The sequence below is a fragment of the Astatotilapia calliptera genome, chromosome 2 (assembly GCF_900246225.1).
Source record: "Astatotilapia calliptera chromosome 2, fAstCal1.2, whole genome shotgun sequence".
In the NCBI taxonomy this organism is placed as follows: Eukaryota; Metazoa; Chordata; class Actinopteri; order Cichliformes; family Cichlidae; genus Astatotilapia; species Astatotilapia calliptera.
Window position 1 is genome coordinate 29,079,839 of NC_039303.1, and position 22,321 is coordinate 29,102,159.

Below are 22,321 nucleotides of genomic sequence, written 5' to 3' on the forward strand. Positions count from 1 at the left end.
CTTTTTATTTACGCCACTGCTTTTCTATTAACTTCCCTTGGATGAAACAACAGCTGCGTGCCATCTGCAAGCGATCTAATATTGTTAGCGGTTTTCTGACATAATGCCCTGTAAAATTTTAACAAGCCCATATGCTCTAGATAGATGGAGGGCATCCAGCGTTAAGGAGACTCTTGATCCGTGAAGAACGGGGCATTAAAATTAGCATGCTGTTGCCCTGGTGACGGAAGCAAGCTAACCCGAAGCTGCACCGTAATGTTGACGTTTAGAAAGTTTATTTGTAAGTGGAGACTCTGCGGTGTAGCATTTTTATAAATTACCCATTCAAGGCTGCCGGGGGGCTAGCAGTAAAACCCGAGGAAACCCCTGTTACTGCTTGGTAAGGGGTCAGGGTTTGTGTGTGTGTGTAGCGGGGAGTTGGCAATTAAAACTTGCTGAGCAGCTAGCAGCAGCGCCACTACCGTTAAGCTACCTGCGCAGGAAAATACGGAGAATCTCGGATAACGGGAGGCCGTCTCACAAGGTAACGAATAACAACACGAATTTTCCAGCTCTGCTACTACAGAAAGTGAGGTCTGCTTTGTTAAATCACTGCTGTGGTAAATGGCGAAACATACATAGCAATTACACACGTGTTTTGAAAATTGTAAGCAACGGTGAAACATGATAACAATTACTCCATATTATTTATTGGTTCATTTAGGGTCATTTTATTGATAATCTAATCTGTAATATTTTTATTTAAACTGGTTAAAACGTTTCTCTTTTTAAGGCTAACTGAAACTATTATAGGTATTTATATATTCTATACATTATTATTGTTACTTAATAAAATAAATTAATAAATGTGTTTGTATTGGCTTACAAACTTTGCATTTGGAATTTAATGTTGCCTTCTTACACTGCAAAATGTCGTGTTTAACTATTAAATTCAACTAAACGTAATGTCATCAGGGAAAAAAGTTTTAATTAATACACTTGTGAGATCATGTTAATAAATCTTTAGTTTAATCATGTCCTTTATTCTGGCTGTATTGTGGCTTTTATTTACAGATATCCTGTTTCACTTAATTAACCATCATATGTACAAAATAAAATCTCTTTTTTTAGGTAAAGTCGAGTCCATTATGTTTATATTGCCCCAAATCAGAAAATCTCTGAGCTTCAAGTTTAAATTTTTCAGTGCATTGTTTAACTTTAATATTAAGAGAGTCCAGCTTTGCATAAAGACTTTTCTATTTGTGTCTATTTTCTTATAATAACTAATATAACCATAGTCCAAGAGTGAGTATTTGAGTAGGGTAGGTAAGTCTAATTGCCTGAGGGTAAAAGCTCCTCAGAAATCTTTCTGTATTGGCCGCTGGTACGCAGGAGTATCTTCCTGATGGGAGCATATGGTATGATGTTTTTTATAGTGAAGAATAACTAAAATCAGGGGTGAAAAAGTCATTATAGTTAGCTTTAGCTTCTAAATATAACACCTTAAAATGAATCTCTGGAAGCAACTGGAAACTTGAATAAATCAGAAACAAAAGCAACTAAAAATAAATGCTAATTTTAAAAAAAAGAAACTATGATAACTCTGCACGGCATGCTTTCAGGTGTGCAAGAGAAAACCTGACCTTAGAAGATGGTGAAAAAAAAAAATGCCAAAGGGCGTCACAGGTGCCCTTTCACAGACAAGACACAAAAGTCTGTTTCTCACATCGCAAGCAGCAAAGACCTGATCCAGCTGGATGATGAAGCTGAAAGTGACACCTCTGCAGCTCCTCCACAGCCCCACATAACCATCCAAAGCTGCCAGGGCTTCCCAGACAGAGTTTACCTGCTGGCATCAGTAATCTATCAGAATAACCATCTGGAAAAGCCCGCTGCACAACGGTTAGTGAGTTATGGCAAAGAAAGAGGACTCCGGTTACCTGAAGTCAAAGATGAGGAGATGCATCGTGCAGCTTATGAGTTGGCCTTCAGCACACTAAAATGTAAGTTGGCAATTAACTGTTAGCTCAGGGTTATTTCTCGAACCTTTATTATTCCTTTTTTTTGCCTTTCTCTGCCCGCCTGCCATATAAACATAAATCAACAATCTCATATGAGGAGCAGCTGATGTTTCTGTTCATAGTTTGTTTAGTTTGTTTTTGCCTTGAGATGATCTTTCACAACACTACAGAAGGGAAAATGTCTTAATAAACATTACTTTCTAGCATCTGATTGTTAGAATCTGACTGGTATTAGATCCTAATGTGGCAGTCTAATTGAGATCATGGGATGAGTCGTTTAAGGGCCTGAAACAATTAAAGTCTCATTTAACCATTAATAAAATAAGTCACTGTTTGCTGTGGGTGGATAACCAGTCTGTTACCTCAAGTGCAGCACAAAGCATACAATTTTTTATGATTAAGAAACTGAGATTGTCCTTTGATATAGTATTAAAAGTCATAAAAGTCAATAACAAAATACCAAGACTGCATCTTCTCTGGGCCTGTGAAGCTGTGCTGACCCTCGACTTAAAAGTGTTAAAAAAAACAAACAAACAACAAACCGACAGATTAAAGCGATTCCTAATTTTTGATTTATACCTCTTGGTAATGGTCTGTGGTTTGGGTAAATGTGAAGCGACATCAGGAAACGTTTTCATCAGCTCTCATTTTGAATCATTTCTCTTTCTAGAAATTGCAAGCAAAATTGATTTGATTTCTGGCAAACAAACAGCTTTGGGCAAGTTAATTGACAGGTAGAATTGCATATAGATAGACTGATGAAGGGCGAGTAGAAGAGGGGGAAAAAAATGCTCGAGTGGTCATGGGGGAATTCTGCGTCATGCTACAAATCAATTTGTCCCTTAATCTGTTTGCTGGGACTAGGGTGAGGTCTGGGTGACCGAAGTCACAGGGTGTGTAATCACCATGGCAATAATGCAGAGGAGGCGAGCCAACAGCCAGGGCAGGAAGCCGGCTGGAATCGATTTAACGTGTTTTCAGTGGATGCCGAGGTCAGGTTGCTAGAACACCCCCATGGCCATGGATGATTTTTTTCATCTTCTCGCTGTGTGTCCACTGAATCTGGATGAATATCAGACATACATGTTAAACAGTTAATGCAGATCACCTCAAAAATATCCATCATCACCAGCTCCAGCACCTCATTTGAGTAACTTATATTAGATTTGTAGCTCTAGGTCATCACAGCCTGCTTGCATTACCAGGCGAAACTAGGAAGATTGCTAAGGATAATAGAAGAGAAACTAGCAACTAGTAACTAGTTACAAAATTTAAAGAAAGGAAGGGTGACTCAAGACTTCTCCACAATTTACTCCACATTTTACTTGTTTTTTTAATCACTCCTTTCTTATTATTTTAAAGATAAATACTGTTATAAGTTTGGACTAGACAAGGTAAGATCATTTAAAGAAGCTGTGGAGCCTCACCTCCTTGTGTTGAGTACTTGAGATAGATCAAGTCATTTTTACAGTAGGTGTGTATGTATATATATGACTATTTTGTGTTGCAGAGACATTGCTACTGACATACTTTAATCATGTATGTGTTTTGGATTCGTGTTTGTATTTTTGTGATGTTTGCTGTGTAGATGAAGCGACACACCCTCGAAGCGTCTTAGTTTTTCTTCTTCCTCCTGCAAACACGCCAGCTTTTCGTGCAGAATTTGATTTTCTCCTGACACGCAGCACTAGGATGCTGGGAGTCATGACAACACACATGCATCTTGTAGGTACATTCAATGACCGATCCAAAACTGAACAAAGGTCAGATGTTAACCTAAAGAAGAAGCGCTTCACCAGCGAAAAGCACACAGAGCAAAATGTCAGTGAGTATGAACTGGTATTGATCTTTGTGATTATAACTCTTATCTGTTCTAAACAAAAGGTTCAGTGAGCTCCATGTCGGTGGCGGAAGACACAGACACTCCCTTTCGGGGTGTTGTGAGGAGTGTCGAGCAATGCTCAATGTTATGGGGTTGGTGTTGAGGTTGATCTTTACCCTGGTTTAGAATTGCCATTTCATAAACAAAAGACAAAGCTGTTGGGATTTTCTCCACATCTTCTCCTTCTCTTACACTTCATTCTCACTCTTTTCTTCTTCTGTGCCTTCTTTTGTCTCTTAAAAAAACAATTTTCCAGTGTAGCTCTGCTAGATCAGCGACCTAAAGGCAGGTTATGTTTTCAAGGTTTCATATCTTATTCAGTGGTCATGCAGTGTGCTGTCATTGCTTGAGGAATACGCTCGTGTTAAGCTGTGTAAAGTAATTTTTGTGGGAATGTGGTAGAAATTCATTTGACCTTGTCAGTAGCCATAAAAGTCCTCCCTCCTCCTCTTTTTTTGCCTCTTTCTACTGGCTCCTCTGAGTATTTCTGTCTCATTGTCCACTGGCCAACTGGGCTGCCAGGCTGTCAAATGACTGAGGCTGCTCTTCTCTCTGTGCAATGAGAAAGGGCCACTCTGTGTGCTATGCTGGACTTGGAGTATAAGACAAAGAGAGAAAGATTTGTCTTTTATTTTTTTTTGTCCTTGACCACAATCAGGGCAGTTATCACCACTATGCCTCAGCAAATATTAAATTGTCAAGATGCATAATACGTAAGATAGATTGAGCATTTAGCCCAAAGGTGAATGTATAACTTACTGCAGGTACCTTCAATGGCTGTTCCAATGTTAGATTAATGTGCAATTGGGTGTACTGATGCAGAACACTGTGAGACAAAGACCTGCTGAAGAGGAAAAAGAGACGCCATTCAGGTCTGGCTCTTGTGCTGAGCATTTGTTTGACTACAGGCACCATCAGTCACTGCTCATTGTGTAACACCTGGATGGAAGCCACACGACACATAACCTCAGTTCTGCATCCTACAGTGCCTCCTGCTGATTGAGGATGCATCATAATTTATTTAATTTTTTTTTGTTAGACTCATTTCAAGCGACTGTTGCTTGTCAGACTTAAAAGAGTTTGCATCATCCCCCAGGTAAAAACCCAGCGTGGCGTCTGCTGTGCAAAGATGTCTCCTGTAAGTGATTTATAGCAGAATTCCCTCTGTGTTTTGCTCAAATTGCAGTGTGTGATTTATAGCATGTTAAAGACCATGACCTCTGCAGAATGAGGCGTCATGGCCTCTTTAGAGATCTGTTTTGCCGTGTACAGTGAGCGGTTATCTCTTAAGAGATTGTCTTTAAGGACTTCTGCAGTAATGGGGACAATTCTAAACCTTATTCACCTGCATCTGCAGTAAATTACACCACTGCTGATGTTGTAGAGTTCTGTTTCCTCAATTAAAGATAAGCTCTATCATGTGAAAACAGTTGTTTGTGTAGCCGCCTGTATGTGTGTGTGTGTGTGTGTGTACCTGCATGCAGATGCTTGCCTTGCCCTACACTGTATAGGGGTGCCCAGTGTGAATTTGTGATGTTGCGATAAGTTAACAGCAGTATGTGGTTTCCGTGGTGTCTCGGTGGATAGGGTCTGGTTTTAGATCCTATTTGCAGTCTTAGAGGTGTGTCTGTTAGGAATAGGAATCAACCAAAAGGCAAACCACCCTTGTGACAGACAAAATTTCAAAACTGTGGTTTCACACTTGAAGAAACACATGCATCTTATTGACAGCTTTCGCAGTTGTCTGTTTCTTCACTAGATGCGCATTCATATTAGAGAAATTATCCTTTTGCCCCATTCATTCACTGTGCAGAGAGCAAACGCTACCTGCAGAGAAACTTTGGAAGCAGCGGTTCTTTAATCCTAACATGATAGACGGGCAAGTGTTCCTGTCTCTCCATCTCATGCATATCGAAAAGGAGAGCCTGCTGTTCACAGATGGGAATGGTAAGGATAAGCCTGTTTGTTTTTATGTATATTTTAAGAGAAAGAATCCTGTTGGTTAGTGGGGCAGTTGCTGCTTTTATGATACGATAGCGTGGGTATGGGGGTGGAAAACCACTATAAACCGAGGAAAGATATCTGATAGCGAGCTCTCACCTTTTAGCAGTTTAAAGTCAGCCCTTTCAGACTTCTGTCACCTTTTTCATAAAGAAGGTCAAGAAGAGTTTCCCTGGACTAAAATGACAGAATTAAGTTATTGATTGCACCATAGCGGTGTGCAAATAATTTTTATAGGACAGCAAAGTATAGATGAGCAGGTACCTCTGTAATACTCTGTATACAACAAATTACAGCATCCCCATAATCAGGATGGATTTTTTTTTAATCCTTTCTTATTCCTGTTAAAAATTAAATATAATCAGAGATCGTGCAGTCAAAATGAGATGCCTCATTAAGGAATAATTACTATAAAAGCAAAAGTGAGCAAAAGTAGTGTTATGGGAAAAAAAATATATCCAAGGTCATAAATGTTCCCACACTACCTTGTGTTATCCTTGGTAAAAACGTTCTAGGAGAATTAGACTAAAAATATCATAATGACGTGCATATGGTTAGATATACTTGGGATCATAAATTACTTGGTTACTTGAGGGTTAATTAATGGTGTGAATAAAATGGAAAATTGAATCATACTGGCACATACTAGCCTGGTATGAAAAACACGCTCGCGCTCTATGTTTGGCTTCACTGATTATGTCTCAATCTGACCTTTTCATTATTTTATATGTCATTGGTGTCATTATTCCTCCAATTAAATGGGCTCTCATAGCAAAGACACACTAAGTGAAAGAAAAGAACCAAATGAAGAATCAGATTAGGTCTAATTAAACACCAAATAAGCATTTAATCACGGGAAATTAAACCCCCGATCTAATTGAATTATCTTTTGAAATTAAATTGCTATCATTCGGGGTGCCTCTAGGAGACTCTTTTGTTCTTTGTCTTCATCTCCTTTAGCTCTTTTTTTTGTGTGTTTTCTTGTTTTTATCATTAGATGTGGATTCATTAATGGATAGGAGTAATTTATTGTGCCTTTGTCTCCTCCTCCAAATGGAGGAGTCGGGATTGGTTTCGAGGGATAATTAGACATTGATATAAAAGATGCATTAATATGCATCATCGTTACTCACTCACAATTAGTTATTGAAATCTCTGTTATTACATTTCTATCCTTTTAACCTTGTTTTATTATTCCTGTGCAGATCAAGAACTGCTGGAGGACATGATGATTGACAGCTGCTGTTATCTTACTCAACCAATGGTAAATCATTTCATATAATTTTATATGTCCGTAATTTCTCAGTTTACCTTGTTATCCCTCTGTGTATAGTTTTGTTTACCTTAGTGCTTCCACAAACACTCTCCAGTGTTCATGTCTTGCTGTTTACACTCCACATATTGTTTGTTCTATTCTCTCTGATGTTATAATCAGTAACAGTAATATTGATTTATTGCACTGACATGCTCCTCTCACCAACTCACAAAGCGTCTCGTTTTGTTCATATTCCCTCCTCTAATCAATGACAATGTCTCCCTTTGGAGTAAAAAACATCTAAACGTTACTATGTGGCAGAACATATCTGGCTGTGTATTATCCTTTATTACACCCCATTAATTAGCGATGAAATCAAAACAACCCAGGGGCAGTGAGTTTGTATGTACCATCTGAGTGTATTCTGCACAGCGTGTATGCTGTATTTGTCCTCTAACCAATTTTTATTTTGTTATGATGCTGTGTACTCGTAAAAGAAAGCTTTGTAGCACAGCCGTGAACCTACAGCCTTCTTAAATGAAGAGGTATCCTCTGGAGGAGGCTGGCATGTACTTTTGCCCTACTTTTAACACACCACATAAAAGATTCTGAGCAAAGAGGAGGGCTGCTTAAGCTGTTTTCTCCGACGTTCTGGATGATGATAAAACATGGGCAGAATACAGAGCGACTGCGTGGCTGGTGAAGCAGGTGAAAGAGACGCGAAATGAAAGCGAACGGCGGTGAATGTGCAAACAGAAAACAGAGCTGTCATAGAGTTTACAGATCGAAGATAGCCAGTGTCTATTTCAGCGAGGGCCTAAGCATATCCGGGCACATTAATACACATGAATATATGTGTTTGCAGTGTAATCCCCACAGGCACACAGATGTACACTTGCATCGTAGCCTTGTGAAATATGGCCCTGGGTGAAATGAATGGCTCTCCCTACGGGATAGTGGCAGGTCGTTACTCTGCATTTCTCTAGCTAGACAATAAAGCCCAGACACAATGAGACAGTCTTTAGAGCTCACTCTCACCTTCTTTTACACTCCTGGCATCTATAAAGTTCAACCTTGGTAGAGAAATAGAGACGGGAGAAAGAGGTGAATGAGAGCGAATAGACTGCATGTAAAAAAGGGGGTACATGAGGGTATTGGATAGGGAAGAAAAAAAAAAAAGTAGAACGGAAAAATGAGGGTATACATAGGCTTTGAGCCTAAAGCACATTTGATCACAATGGAGGAGGAAATTGAAGCCTAAATCCCACAGAGGATGGAAGTAACCTGAATAAATTCTAGTCAGGAAGACAGAGAAGGTAGAAAGCATTTGACATGACAGAGTTCCAATCCACGTGTAAAATGAAGCATATGAAACTTTAATAGTAGATGCATTCGGGATATTTCATCTATAGTTTGTTCATTTGTGTTATATCAGTAATACACTACTGAATTGAAATTAGCCCTGAAATTAAACAGAGTGAGATGAAGACAGTCTCAAGAGACTGGGATAAGAGTTGCTAAGCAGAGCTGACATGTTTACTGTTTCCCACCATGGGACACTGTTTCCAGGCAAGCTTAGTGACTGGGAATTTTCCCACACCCAAGTGTTTAACCTTGGTGAAGGACAAGTGGAATTTGAGGTAATGAGGGAAGTCGAGTGAGCTAAAAAGCAAAGCGCCACAACCTGTCTCAGAAATCGACCTTTCAAAAAAAGAAAAGAAAAAAAAAAGAAATTAAAGGCCTCTGTACCGAATAATAAGGACAACCTAATTCCTCCCCTAAAACAGAAACCTTTGTAGCGTTCTAACTTCTCTGCCCATTAGCCCAGTTGTGAGGATGTGGCAAGCTGTTTCTGCAATGGAGCACCATCTGCCACTAATGCGGCTGGTGCCCTCCCACCCTCAGGGGGAGAAAGGTGGGGTTAGAGAGAGGAAAGGACAGGGATATGGAAAGAAGTGGAGAGAGGAAGATAGTGAGTTTAAGGGAGAGCGATAATTGTAGGGGAGTGGTGGAAACATAACTCAGACTTCCTCCGAGTTTTAATTAAGTACCAAACTTTGGGTCATGGCAGGACATCCTTGAGCTACTGTGTGTGTGTGTCAATTGTGTAAATGAGAAACAGTTCAGTCACTGAATCAATACAGATAAATAGTATCAGTCCACAGTTCTCCTCATTATGTAGCTGAAATAGGGCCATTTAAAAACCACTGAACTACACCGATGCAGGTGTAAATTCTGGACATGCAACATATGCTGACTTTTGAGCCGTTACCACTGAATAAAAACAAGGTTGTTCCTCAAGTTATTAAAATGAGAAATATTTCTATTATGCCTCTGCTCTTGTTCTTGCTTTTAAATGAAACGTGGTGCCTTTTGCTCTTACACTCTAGCCAGACGAACAGATGAGCCTTGTTGCCGTCATGCTCTATGACTTCCAGAACAGGAAGTTCCTCCCTCGGGAATGCAAGGTGGACGAGATCGTACAGGAAGTTAGACATGTGGAGGACTACCTCCTCAGGTGAGGAAAAAAACAAACCAAAAAACAAAAGCACAAAAAAGCTGAAATCACTGCGGGTGAAATTATTAAAAGACAAACACAATAAAACATGAGGAATTTTAGATAAAGTATTTAAAATCTACACAGCCTGGCTGGTATTGTCTTCATGTACATTTGCCTGTGTGTGGGTTTGTCATCACGTGTTTCTGTATTTGTTCTGGTTTTTTTTGTTTTGTTTTTTTTAAATCTGTTTCATTGTCTTCAGAGAGATTTTGTAAAAGCAAACCCCAAACAAACCATGATAGCTCTGCAGCTGTGCAAAACACAGTGACAAAACTTTACAGAGATAAAAGAAAAGGTCAATTTGGCAGATGGAAGTAGTCCAACCCATGAGTACTGAGCAAGGGGAGTCAGAAGAAAGGAAGCCAAGAGCTCACTGGTTACCATTCACACATTCTTTTTTTAATCTGTAATGTATTTGTAACTTTCCATGTAAGGTATCTGGTGGATAAACATAAAAAATGTTCAAAGTTCAAAGAGAAATCTGGCCTGTGTGCTGTCATCACAAGGATGCCCCTAGTGGTTTTTTTTTTGTTTGTTTGTCTTGTGTGCAGGTTTAAAACCAAACTGGCTGCCTCTCTGGCCCGCTGCAGGATCAAACATGATCTCTTGTCCATTGAGTGTATCCTGCCAGAGAGTGTGAAGAAGAAGCAGCAGAGGTCGAGCAACCTTCCACTTTATGCATGGGTCAACACGCTGAAGAGCAGGTCAGCTGAGCATGCTGAGAGTACATGCTCACCTTCCCAGAAGCAGATAGCACACACTTATACATTTACACCTGTACATAAACACAGACGTGCACTGTAAGCATACCCAGGATGTGTCCACACACACCTGCATTTACACAGACCTTTAACTTTGGGTGCTATCCAGTGTTTTATGGGCCAGGTACCCGGCTGACATCCAATTAAATGCTCGCCCTACACGCTGTGTGTGTGCGAGCGCTAATGTGTGTTCTTGCCTGGGCCTGACAGCCTGATTCAGTTAGGTGTAAATCCTGCTGCTGTAGACAGATTCAATCAGCAGCAACCCTCAGTGAGCTCTGGGACTGTAAAGGTCACCTGTTGGGACTAATGGTGTGTATGTACATGTGCACGTGTTTGTATGTGTATGTATGAATGTGTGTGTCTTAATGGCTTTTATAGACCATATTACTATTAAAGACTCTTAAAAGGCCAAATAGCAACTCTGACACTCTAACATTATTATTATCGAATAATGAGAGATAATAATAAGGAGAGGAGAGAGCCTTCCTCTTTTTGCTACCTCTGACCTTCGTCTTTTATCCCTTCTCTTGGGCTTCCGCTAATCTGCTCTCTCCTCTCTCTTCGCCTTATCGCTCCTCTCCTCTTTTACTTCCAGTCTTGATGAGATCCAGAGTGTCCTGAAGAGTGCAGGTTTCTCTCAGGTCAAATCGATTGGGCAGTTGGAGGGCCAGACCTTCTGCCAGGATCCCCACTGTGGGGATATACTGGTCTTCCCTGCACAGCTGAAAGCTCAGCTGTACTCCACCAAGCTGCTCAGCGATCACAAACTCATCATCCAGGTACTAGGTGCACTGAGAGACGAGGTTTCTGACAATATCAGCCTCCTCTCTGAATACTCTAATATAGCTGTGGAATCTCTTTAGCTCCATCAGTCTTCTGTGATATTTATGATTTCACTTTGATAGTGGACTTTCTCAAATTGATTGTAAGACTGAAATCGCTTATGCCAAGAAAGATTAGTTTGCCCAGATACAAATATTTCACATCACTTCCACTCATATGGGTGTGCTTCACTTTGAGCCATAAAGAATTATCCTGTTTGGGAGGATTGGACAGTTTAATCATTTAATTTCTGCTTCATAAAAGTCAAGCTGCCACATAAACTGTGAACAGTACGCAGCACCACAACACAAGTAAATCAGATTTTTGTGGCCAGATTCAATCAAATATTCACTGCCTCTCCCTAATTAATCATCTCTCCTTTATATTTGTTCACTGACTCTCCATCACTCTTTCCATTTTCTGTTTTTCTGCTTTTTCTCCTCCTTGGTTTGTCTCATAGCATTGCTGCAACAAACTAATACTTCCACTCCCTGTGCCTGTAGGATAAGTCATGCAGCTTGGGCCCAAATGCTGTGTGCTCCCTGCTACACGAGGAAGGAGATATTCTCATGGTGGGCTCCTTCTCCAGCCTCACTGTCTCCCACACTGCTGCCCTAATTGCAGAAAAGTATAAAGCCAACAGCATCAATTGGCCCAGCGTCTACGTTTGTGTCAACAACTGCACAGATGCTCAAAGGGAGGAGCTGGAGCTCACTGTCTCTGCAATGGGCTGCAACAGTAAGAGAAAACAGATGTATGTCCTTGAGTGGGCTGTCAGTATCGGTTTGTGTTTGTGTTGGAGACAAAAGAGGCTACAGAAGAAGATGGAACAAAAGAAAGCACCTGGCTGTTAACTGTCTTTGTCTTTAAATGAAGTGAAAACTTAATATAGACCAACAAAGACTGGGCGAGTTCTAGTGAGAAAAATGGATGTTGCTGTCAACAAAAATCCTAGGGACTCATATAAACTCAGTGTGCTTTAAACCAGGTTATTTTGCTGATAGTGGCTGCCACCTCAGCTAGTCATTAGAGAAATAAAAAAGGGGAAGGAACAAAGTTGACATTTTTATGATTGCAAACGACGCCTTCAGGCACAGAATTTTTCTATAAAGAAATATAGTGGGACATCATGGATTTAAGCACGGAGAACATGTGCATGCCTGGTGCTGATTATCATTATACTGTCTGTGTCTGGCGCTCAGATGTGAGACTGATACTGGAGGAATTCCAATCTTTGCACACCGGTGACAAGCGACTTCAAAGAGTGCGCGTTATCCTGTTGACCCCCAAGTGTTCTGTGTCTGCAGTTAGCAACCCAGTTGATTTCATACTACAAGAAAATGGAGGTAACCATTTAAGCACTGAGCCATACACTGTGGGCTTATTTACTATACTGATATAGACCTGGGAACATACAGTTGGTTAATGTGCACAAATCAAGATGTTGTGCACACTGGATATACTGTAGGATGTGATATATCAAGCTTACATTGTTTAAATGCAAATTATTGCTATTGCTTATCCTGTGCAGTTGTTGCAGTTGCATTCATAAAAAGTAAAAAACAAAAGCATGTCCTTAATGTTTTTATGCAACAGCTTAAAAACACTAAACTAGCTCTAAACTAGCCTTAATATTATATATTGAACATTTTCACCCTGAACAAATATCTGATGGAAGTCTTTCTTTGTGGCATAACAACTAGCGGATAACATACTTACTTAAAGATGCTTTTATACCCACTCGAAGGCAACAGTTAATAAAGTAAAGATTATTCTCTTCTGAAGCTCCTCTTTGTTTTTTCAGATACAGACCTGCTGCAGGACCTGTCCCAAGGCTCCATAGCCCAAAGCAAACTGGAATCCCTGGTAGCACAGCAGAGGAAGGATATTGATCATGCCTTGATGTGTGAGCGTACAACCACCCGCTCTCGTACGCGCACCACATAATCTGAGTTTCAAGCATGCAGCCTCTCTGACACGATGTTGCTTACACTTCCTAATTATCTAATCTCCTATGCCATTAGGCTGAAGTCTGTGGTGTTCCTTGGAGATTCTCTGAGTTTTAATTAAGGACCCTAATGTTACACTGTGCTGGTCATTCGCTGTCTTCTGCAGCAGTCTTTGCATATTTCAAAGTGTTTCGGTGTCCCGCTTTGTGTTGTATAAATTGTCTAGAGGTGATCGTGATAGAAGTATTCTGTTTTATGCCGATGCTACTCTTTTAATCTGCTGTCAGTGTGTTTTTGCTCAGTTGTATTCTACTGTATATATTTATACGCTGCATTTTCCTCTGTTCAGCAGTCTGTATCAGCGAGTTATGCTCATTAGCTTCAATCCATCTTGTTTTGTTCAGGGGATCCTTCTGTCTCTGCTCTGGGATGTGTTCATTGAGCAGGTGGAATCTGTAGGTTGGGGGAAATGTAAACTAGCTTCTCTAATTAAGGAGCTATTGATCAGCCCTTGTCTGTGGTTTTGCCAGTGTAGATGCTTTCTAATAGGACTAGTAATTAATGGCGGGTATGTATCGAGTGCCGTGGTTCAGTTGTGTCGATGGTCTCATTTCAGCGTCTCTCACACTCACACACACAGACACACACACCTCCAAAGCCTTTTGTGTCTGTTGTGAAGCATCTAATTGCAGGACACCTGAATGACATTTTGGCCTGGTTCTAATCTTTTTGTCTCCTTTTCACCTCTCTCCAAGTTATATTTCACATTTGATTGGAGCCGATTTGCCACATCTGAGCAGGTTTGCTTCTTTATCAGCCGAGTGTTAATTATTTCTGTCTGGCAATAATTAGCGAGCAAGAAAGAAATCAAAGCTCAAATAAAGGGAGTCAGACTGCCAGCAGCCAAACAAATCTTCAAGCCAGTCGCAGTTAAATAAAATGAGCAATGTACATGCATAAGCAGCGCGAAGAAATTAATATTCAAGAGCATATTTCTTCAAAGCGAGCAGTTGATGGGGAGGACGGCTCAGCTTGAATAATCAAATTTAATTGTTGTAAATAGGGATGAAGGGATGCTTTTTAACTAAATGTGTGTGTTTTTGTGTATAGTCCCCAAAGTTTTGGCAATTGTCTACGCCACATGCTCGTCATACCCAGAGGAAAATGCGGACGTGGTTAGAAAAGCGTTGCAGCAAGCCCAGGCCCGTGCAGACCAGGAGGGGGAACCAAAACAAGCAAAGTTCAGGTCAGCCTCACTCTCTGCACCCCAGTGTGCTTTCTGCTTCTGTCTCCATCATTGCCTTTCTTTGTCTGTTTGCATTGCTGTCTGTCTGTCTGTCTGTCTGTCAGCTTTGCAAGTTGTTTGTCTGCTTACCTTTAGACAGGCTTCTGTCAAAGCCTCAGCACACCTCAGACAGGAACAGAAGGAAATTCGGTGAAAATATAATCAAAGGTGCCATTTCATGTCTTTAAATGCTGTGTAAAGGCCACGGAAGAAACGATTTTCAGTCAGCTCGCCTTCCTGCTTTTTTTTTTTTTCCAGGATTCTTTTCTTTGTTTGTGGGGTTAAGAGCTAGAGTCTGGTTGAAGTTTTTCAGTCCTGTTGACTTGAATGCATCAAGGCTGAATCCTCTCTGCAGCAAGCTGGCCTGGTGTGCTGGCAGTGCCTTAGGCTAGCGTAAATAAAACAAAGGTAGTATTTCTGGTAGGGATCATACTGGTTTTACCCAGACATCTACTCCTGTGTGCAATGTTTGTGGATTTCAAATAACAAAGTAATAAAAAATTATAATTATAAAACGTTTATGTCAGTAATCAGAAAAAAATATCTTCAGCTGTTATTCCAATGTGTTTTCTTAATGTCACTGGTTATGTTTTTTTAAACTGTATTTTCCTGTTTTGCTGCGTATGTGTGTGTGTGTTTCATTCAGGCCAAGCCCTTCCCCTTTCATGTCCTCTGAGTATCCAAAGGCCATGGATGAAACAGACAGTTTCTTCATGCTGGAGCCAACAGAGCACACCAATGGCTCCTTTCTGGCTGTTCTTACCAGAGTGGTAAGCATCACTTTAGCAGATGAGCAAAGGAATTCTCTAATAAGCCACAATATACGCACCCTTGTTAGTAACTACTTTATTTATCCTGAGAATATACTGATGTACAACAGGACCTCCGTTTTAATAATGTGTTAAGGAGAGTTGTGACCACACAAAATTAACCATTTAAAGCCGGTTGGAGTAGACACGCTCCATTTTGTGTAACTATTTTAAAATCCCGATAGCACTGCCACCACGTAAGCTAGCGCAATAATTATTTTTGCATATGAAACCGGAGGAGTTTTACTTACATCTTATGCCATCAGCTTGTGGCTTACCATCAGGGCCTTATGAGCTTATACTGGTGTTTTTAAAAGTTATGTTTGACTTTATGACTTTCTGTGCCGTTTCTGGGATGCTTAGGACTCATATTGCACTGCTGGAAATAGTTTATTTTGATGCATATGCTGCTTTTTTGCAAATCTGCATTATAATATTTATTTTCGTTTTTCCTGCAGTATATAAAAATTGGTGTATTTCAAAAATAAAACTATGAAGACACTTAAAATAAATTTCCTGTGGTGGGAAACTATTTTGTGCAACTTTCTTGTCTTTACAGTTTTCAGGGATAAGCCTCTTAAATTTCTCTAACTAGAAATATATGTTAAAAAAACAAAAATGATTTTCAATTTTTTTGTAGTTTATTGCACTGTTTTGCAATTTATGTAATTACTTTATGTAATTACTATGCACTTAATGCAGACATATTATTAACATTTGGGCTATAATGGTTGTATTGATGTATATCAACTTGAAATGCTCTCAAAAATGGCACTACAAGATGTAAAAATATAATATAAGCTCTGGCGGACTTGGTTCTATGGTAGGTCTTAAAGGGTTAATGTACATGTACACAGAAAACACTTCTCATAACAGAGCAGCGCAGCTCCTATTGCTCCTTCATGAAGTCAGTTTGAAATCTTACAAAGCTGCTGTTTCCTTGTTGATGTCTGAGTGCTGCAACCACACTGTAAAAAGCCGCATCTGTCCTCGCATGCAGAGTCAACACTTTGTAATGTTAGCTACATTTTGCTTCTTACATGGGATCAGTGATAACTAAGCTCTGTGAAAATTAAATTCCTCCAGGCCACTGCTGCTGCTACTTTTAGGCAGTGCAGCCAAAGAGATAAGTACAGGCAAATGTAGCTCATTTACAGTACTGTGTAAATTCTCGAGTGACCCGTCGTGTCTTTATATTTTGTTTCCAAGGAGTCAAACTTTTTTGAGGAGTAAATCTGGCAGCTTAATGGTTTTTGGTTCAAATCAATGACCGTAGAAGGTCAGGAGGCTCTGTCACGATTTGGGGCTTCATTTCACCCGGTGGTGTTGGGGATCTTGTCAAAATTGATGTAAGTATTAAGACAGTAAAGTAAAGTCAGATTTTGATCCACTATGCAATACCATATTGAAAGAATCTGATTGGCAACAGCTTCATTTCTCAGCAAACACACACATTTTAACAGGGAAGGGAAGAAAAGGCACCAACATCCAAAGAAACGCTTTGGATGTCTTTCAAGAAGCCTGAGAACTATACCTTAAGACTACTTAAAGAAATTAAAGAAAGCTGCCTAAAAGAGCTCAGACTGAAAGAATGAAGGTGGTAAATTGACTGGTTCTTATGTAGTGCTTTTCTGCTCTAACTGAGCACTCAAAGCACATTATTCCAACATTCCACAATCACCCATTCACGCAAGCACTTTTTTTTTCTATGCTTAAGCAACTTGGTGTTAGTGTAGTGTCTTGCCCGAGGATATTTGGCACGTTGACTGGAGCAGGCAGGGATTGAACCGCCAACCATTCGATTAGTAGTACTGCTCTGCCTCCTGTACTACAGCTACCCCAATTATTGGCTCTGAAGCGCATTAAAAAAATGTCTATTTTTGCCTTATATATTCTATTTTCTTTGTACATGTTTCAATTACTTACAGCAGCCTTTTCTAATTTTACTAGCAAACCATAAAGAAACAAGGAATGGCTCAAGACTTTTGCACAGCACCGTTAAAATGATAAACTGTTTAAAAATAAAAGATAAACAGATGAATCAATAATGATTAAAGGAGATGCTGTGGTGTGGTGAATGTCACTCTGCCATTTATGACTGTCTCAGTATCGTGTAATGGACTTTAAATGTCTAAGTATTAACACATACTTGGCTGTATTCCCAATACGCCACTAAAACACACAGATGAATGTTTTCTCATTTAGGGTTAATATAAGAAACAGTAGAGAAATGGGAACAGTAAAAAGAGGAAATGATAGTTTTCTACAATCTCTACATATATTTCTCATTTTCCTAGCAAACTATAGAGACGTAAAGGGTGTCTGAATACTTTTGCACAATACTGTAGCATCCGTCACTGGCAAGCTGTCTGGTTTCAAGTGACAGATAAGTTCCATCATTAGTCCTGGACCTGACTGTGTGCCTCGCCGGTATGATACCAGGGTGTCATGCTGCTGACTTTTGTAAGACCGGCTGACAGTTTATTCAGCCTTCAAAATGAAAATGCTGTGTACCGACAGAGGTTGTGTGTGTGTATGGTTTTCACAAGCACAGACAGAATAGATTGGGTGATCCTTTATTTATGTCTGCAGAGAAAATATCTTGTTCTTCTTCCCCTGAGTCAGTCAGCTCTCTCATAGATAAACACAGACAATGGTGAAATAAGTTTAATTGGCGAAGCTTATTAGTGTGGGGAATTGTGATGAAGTAGATACACTGAGCTGGCTGCAGTCTGTCAAAAACAAGCAACTACCGGGAAACTGAAGCATGAACCATTTGAGTTGTTATGATATTTGGAGAGAAGGCAGGCAGTGCATAGGGACAAAGCAGCAGAAGCTGAGATTGGGTGAACATGAGGATCACAGTGTGTGACGGGCACTTGGTGAGACCCTTGAGGAAAGGGAAAAAGAACGGGTGGAAGGAGGTCACGGTGCTAGAGGAAATGAGAATGTCGAGTCAGAGATGCAGGCGTCTTTTCCTGGTTTACTTGGCATCTAGACCGAAGGTGTGACACGTAGGTGAAGAAAGAGAACATTGCCTGAACACAAACGCATAAGTCTGAACATGAGAGGCCAAAGTCAGTTTGAGAGCAAGTTGTTAAGAGTCAAATCTTGGGTTTTGCAGCCCAGAGGAGAAGAAAAAAAGGGCAGAGAGAGGGATTTAGTTTTGTTGCTATAATGTGTTTGAGAGCAAGCTTTGATAATTTTGGGACTTTTCTGTGAACACTGGTAATTGGGATGCACTCTGTCTCTCTCAAATTCTTTTGTGGTTTCTAGTCACGGGCTTTGATTGCTTAATAAAGACTCTCCCTCAAACGCATCTGCTCTCCAATCCACTTTCATTTTCTTCTCTTTGCCTGTTCTCCCTGTCTTCCTCGCCCTCGTTTATTTGTGTAGGTGTCTCTTTAGAGAGACTCTGTCCCAACTGGCTGCGGGTGCGCTGTGTTGCACTGGATCTTCAGGGTTGTTTTGGTAAAGGTGCATCAGCAATTCTCATCAAGTGTTTGTGACCGTTCTTCCCCACATCCTCATAATTCACAATATAGACCACCCCTCCCCATTACCGCCACAATATTATGAAATCTGCTTTCATGCTTTTGATGCCAGCGCGAGGTTATTAAGCCATCTTACCCCCACCGGGTGTGACGGAGCTCTCCCGCACCGTTTCCCTCTGACCATCCATCATGTTTTATACCTCCACAGATAGGAATGAAAAGATAATCAAAGTGCTGTAATGGTGCCTCAAACATGATTTTTTTCTTCTCGCCATACCTGCAATAAACTCAGCTAATCAAAAGTTATTGTGGCACACTGAAAAGCGTCATAAAAATAGCAATTATATAAGTGTTTGAATGCTGTCTGGCATATATTGCCTGTTGTAGTGGTGCCCACTGAAGTTCTTTATGAGCGGGAACAGCTGGGGACAATAAAGATATTCAAGTGATGCGTTTCTGGCCTAATTTCCCGAGAAAGCGACCCACGTCACAGGTGGACCTTTATCTAAAAAAACAAACTGCTGCTGCTGACGGATTAATTTGGACAGTATTAATGGGAGAGCCAATGCCCTTCAACATTGTCTTTATTTTCTTTTTTGTTCATAAATTTGGAAGCTGTTGACGAGATTCATTTCGGACGTAAATGTTAACAAAAGAGTGAGTTCAAATCCAGGAACTGCTCTGGCAGCTGAGTTTGGCAGAGAGTAGACGGAAGCGAGAGATTTACAGAGTATGGCATAGTTGGTTAGTGGAGATGGAGTAAGTGAGATTTACAGAGGTGAAGGGGAAGAAAAGGAGGCGAGGGAGAGAATCTGTTGAATAATTCAGCGCCCCCTCCGTCTGTATGAGTTAACGTCAGTGAAGTTCAGGGCGTCCACCAAAGACCGCATTACTGAGGTGCTTCTAGAACCATGTTTACCTGCCTAGAGTGCATCGAAGCACGCGGTGTCACACAGGTGCAAGATTCCCACCTTGACACAGTGTGCATGCACACATACAGAGAAATGATGTAGACTTATGGACAGCTTGTACAAACGCCTAAATGCATTTGCATTAAAGCACAGGCAAACACTCAAAAACTAAATACACACAAAGACTCACGCAGGCTGCATGTCCCTGTAGTGTGCACTGTGCTTGTGAATAATTCAGGCATTGAGGAGAGCAGTGGGCTGCTGCTGAGACAGCAGGTGACCCTGCAGCCAGCAGCAAGGACATGGTGGCTTCCTTTCCTGTCCTCTCTCCTTTTTCTCTCCTCTCGTTTCCAAAAATTTGTTTTTTGAATAAACATTAAATACAGTTAAAATGTACCATTCAGTGCACTTCCCCTTCCATGCTAATCACTTAAAAGAACAATGTCCATTAACAAATTTTCATGAAACGCTGCATTTTTCATGTCCCTATTCTTTTTTTCAATTCTCAAAAGCCTGAGCCAGCAGTCAAAGAGGCACCAAACGAGGTGATCGCCAGGGCAAATGCAAAAGGCATACTGGACAAACTGGGCTCCAACCACCTTACTAGAAAAGAACAACACGAAAACAGCAGCAGGATGAAAAAAGCAGCCAGTGTTCGCACTACCCAGTCCCAGCTCTCTGTCAGCATTCAGCCCAAGCATCATCAGACCAAGAGGAGTGACAGCGCTGTGCTCTGTGGACATCAGGATTTTACTAACATGAAGCAGTCTTCACAAGGTGGGTGTGCACCCAACAGTCAAATAACTCAAGTCAACTGAATGTGCAGTGGAGAGAAAAGACAGATACCACTCTCATGTGCCCATTAAAACTAAGCTAATGACATCTAAGTTAGAATAAAATGTGGAAATGAGGGCAGAGCTTGCCTACATCTCTAAAAAAGAAAAGAAATAGGCTGTGGATAATTAAGTGTCACTGATTGGTTGCATCATCTCTATTTAGTAAATTTTTTTTTCAAGCTGGGATTTATAGATGTTGTGTACCAGTAGTAATGTTTAGTTTGGTTGGAATGAGTTCAGCCTTTTCTCCCTAGCCTCCTACACTTTATTTCAAAATGATAAATTCCTTTTTTGTCCCATCTTATTGTTTTTATCCTTTAGAAAAACCCAAATCACTGCGCTTGCAAGCCACAAAGGGCACCACATCAAGCTCGTTCTCTTACTCCAGACCAGAATGCAACAGCGCTTCCTGTTCCTCCTCCAAACTAGAAAAAAGCTTACACACTGCTCCTGTCACCACCACTCTGCGTTATTCTTCTTCTTCTGCCGCTCCTGCGGTCCCAGCGGCCCGCTCACGTGGACCTCAAAAGGAGGTGCTGAAACCTGTGCTCTTCGTCCTGCCTCCCGTTCACTTCCCCAACTTTTTTCCACCCCAGCACAGCCGATCCAGATTCAGCCCCAGCCTCAGCTGCAAGTGGAAGAGACAGACTCCGATCGTTTCCTCCTGCTCCGGTGGCAGTCTCTCCAAAGATGCTCAGGAAATTCCCGTCCTCACATGTTTTGACCTCACAAACACAAAGAAGAGCATAAAGAAGAGCTAGCCTTTGTATCAAACGTCTAATGAAATAAAGCTAGCAGTGCCTAAAACCTGCACGAGAAGTTCTGCGTTGTTAATGAACTGCTTCATGACACACAGCATGTGAATGTTGTCTAACTCTAAACATTATTACTTATTGTAATTTAAGTGTCATTGGGTGCCATAAAGAACAACCTAGTCAAGTCCAGTCAGACTGTATATATTTATATTTCTGTGCCGTGTCATTTCAATGTCAGTACATGATGAAGGCCTATATTTCTGCACTTCTACTGACCTGAAAAATTAAAAAGGACATTTTTTTTTTCTTTTGGTAATGCATTTATTGTCACAACAGCTTACATTTACATGGTGTGGAGATGGGTGAAGAGCAGAAATGAAATGATTTATAGCATCTCTCTAGTTTGTTTAGTGTGGTTTTCATTTAGATCAGACTGCATTCACAGAGTTCACACTGAGTGCAGGTGGTGGCCCCGGGCCAAAGGAGCGCCGTTAAAAACTTTTGACAGCAGTGACAGCTGACACTCTCTCTCTCTCTCTCTCTCTTTTTTTTTAACTGCTATGAGTGCATATCTGTGTGTGAATACTTGTTTGTGAGTGGGAGGACACTGGCTGGATTTACTGAATTTCTCCTCAGCTTATGGCACAAATCTGATCTTTTTTGGTGTCCAGCAACATGAACACGCTTCACATCTGCCAAGTCGAGCGGAGTTTCTTGCTTCTTCGTACATTTTAGGTATATGTGGTAAAGTTTCCTGAGGAATTTAAGTTGAAAAGAAGCAATGTTACATTCCTTTTCATAATGTATGCAGGAAAAAAAATACAATCTTAACTGATTTATAGCACATTAAAAACTTTCTTTTGCTGATGGACCCATTTGTTAAAACTCATTAAAATACAATCCTTATTTGTGTGTTGTAAATTAGGCAGAAAGCAAGCTTTTAATTATGTTTGGTAAAAGGCCGGATTATTTTTATTATTTTCTTTTTGTGCCAGTGT

At 40.5% G+C, this 22,321-nt stretch overlaps 1 protein-coding gene across 3 annotated transcripts; it reads left to right on the forward strand.

Moving 5' to 3' along the window:
• Positions 1-8: 8 nt before the first annotated feature.
• On the forward strand, positions 9-21,379 carry LOC113036659 (putative methyltransferase NSUN7). Of its 3 annotated transcripts, none has more exons than XM_026193076.1 (13): positions 9-523; positions 1,602-1,982; positions 7,089-7,147; positions 9,529-9,656; positions 10,250-10,402; positions 11,058-11,241; positions 11,788-12,022; positions 12,487-12,630; positions 13,089-13,214; positions 14,344-14,479; positions 15,165-15,288; positions 20,245-20,509; positions 20,890-21,379. In XM_026193076.1, the coding sequence occupies exons 2-13, from the start codon at positions 1,631-1,633 to the stop codon at positions 21,327-21,329; spliced, it is 2,346 nt and encodes a 781-aa protein (XP_026048861.1). In that variant the 5' UTR covers positions 9-523; positions 1,602-1,630; the 3' UTR covers positions 21,330-21,379. The 3 variants fall into 3 exon arrangements, with proteins under 3 accessions (XP_026048861.1, XP_026048867.1, XP_026048876.1); XM_026193082.1 differs by having other exon boundaries at positions 10-523; positions 13,089-13,190; XM_026193091.1 differs by lacking the exon at positions 1,602-1,982 and having other exon boundaries at positions 10-523.
• Positions 21,380-22,321: the final 942 nt, after the last annotated feature.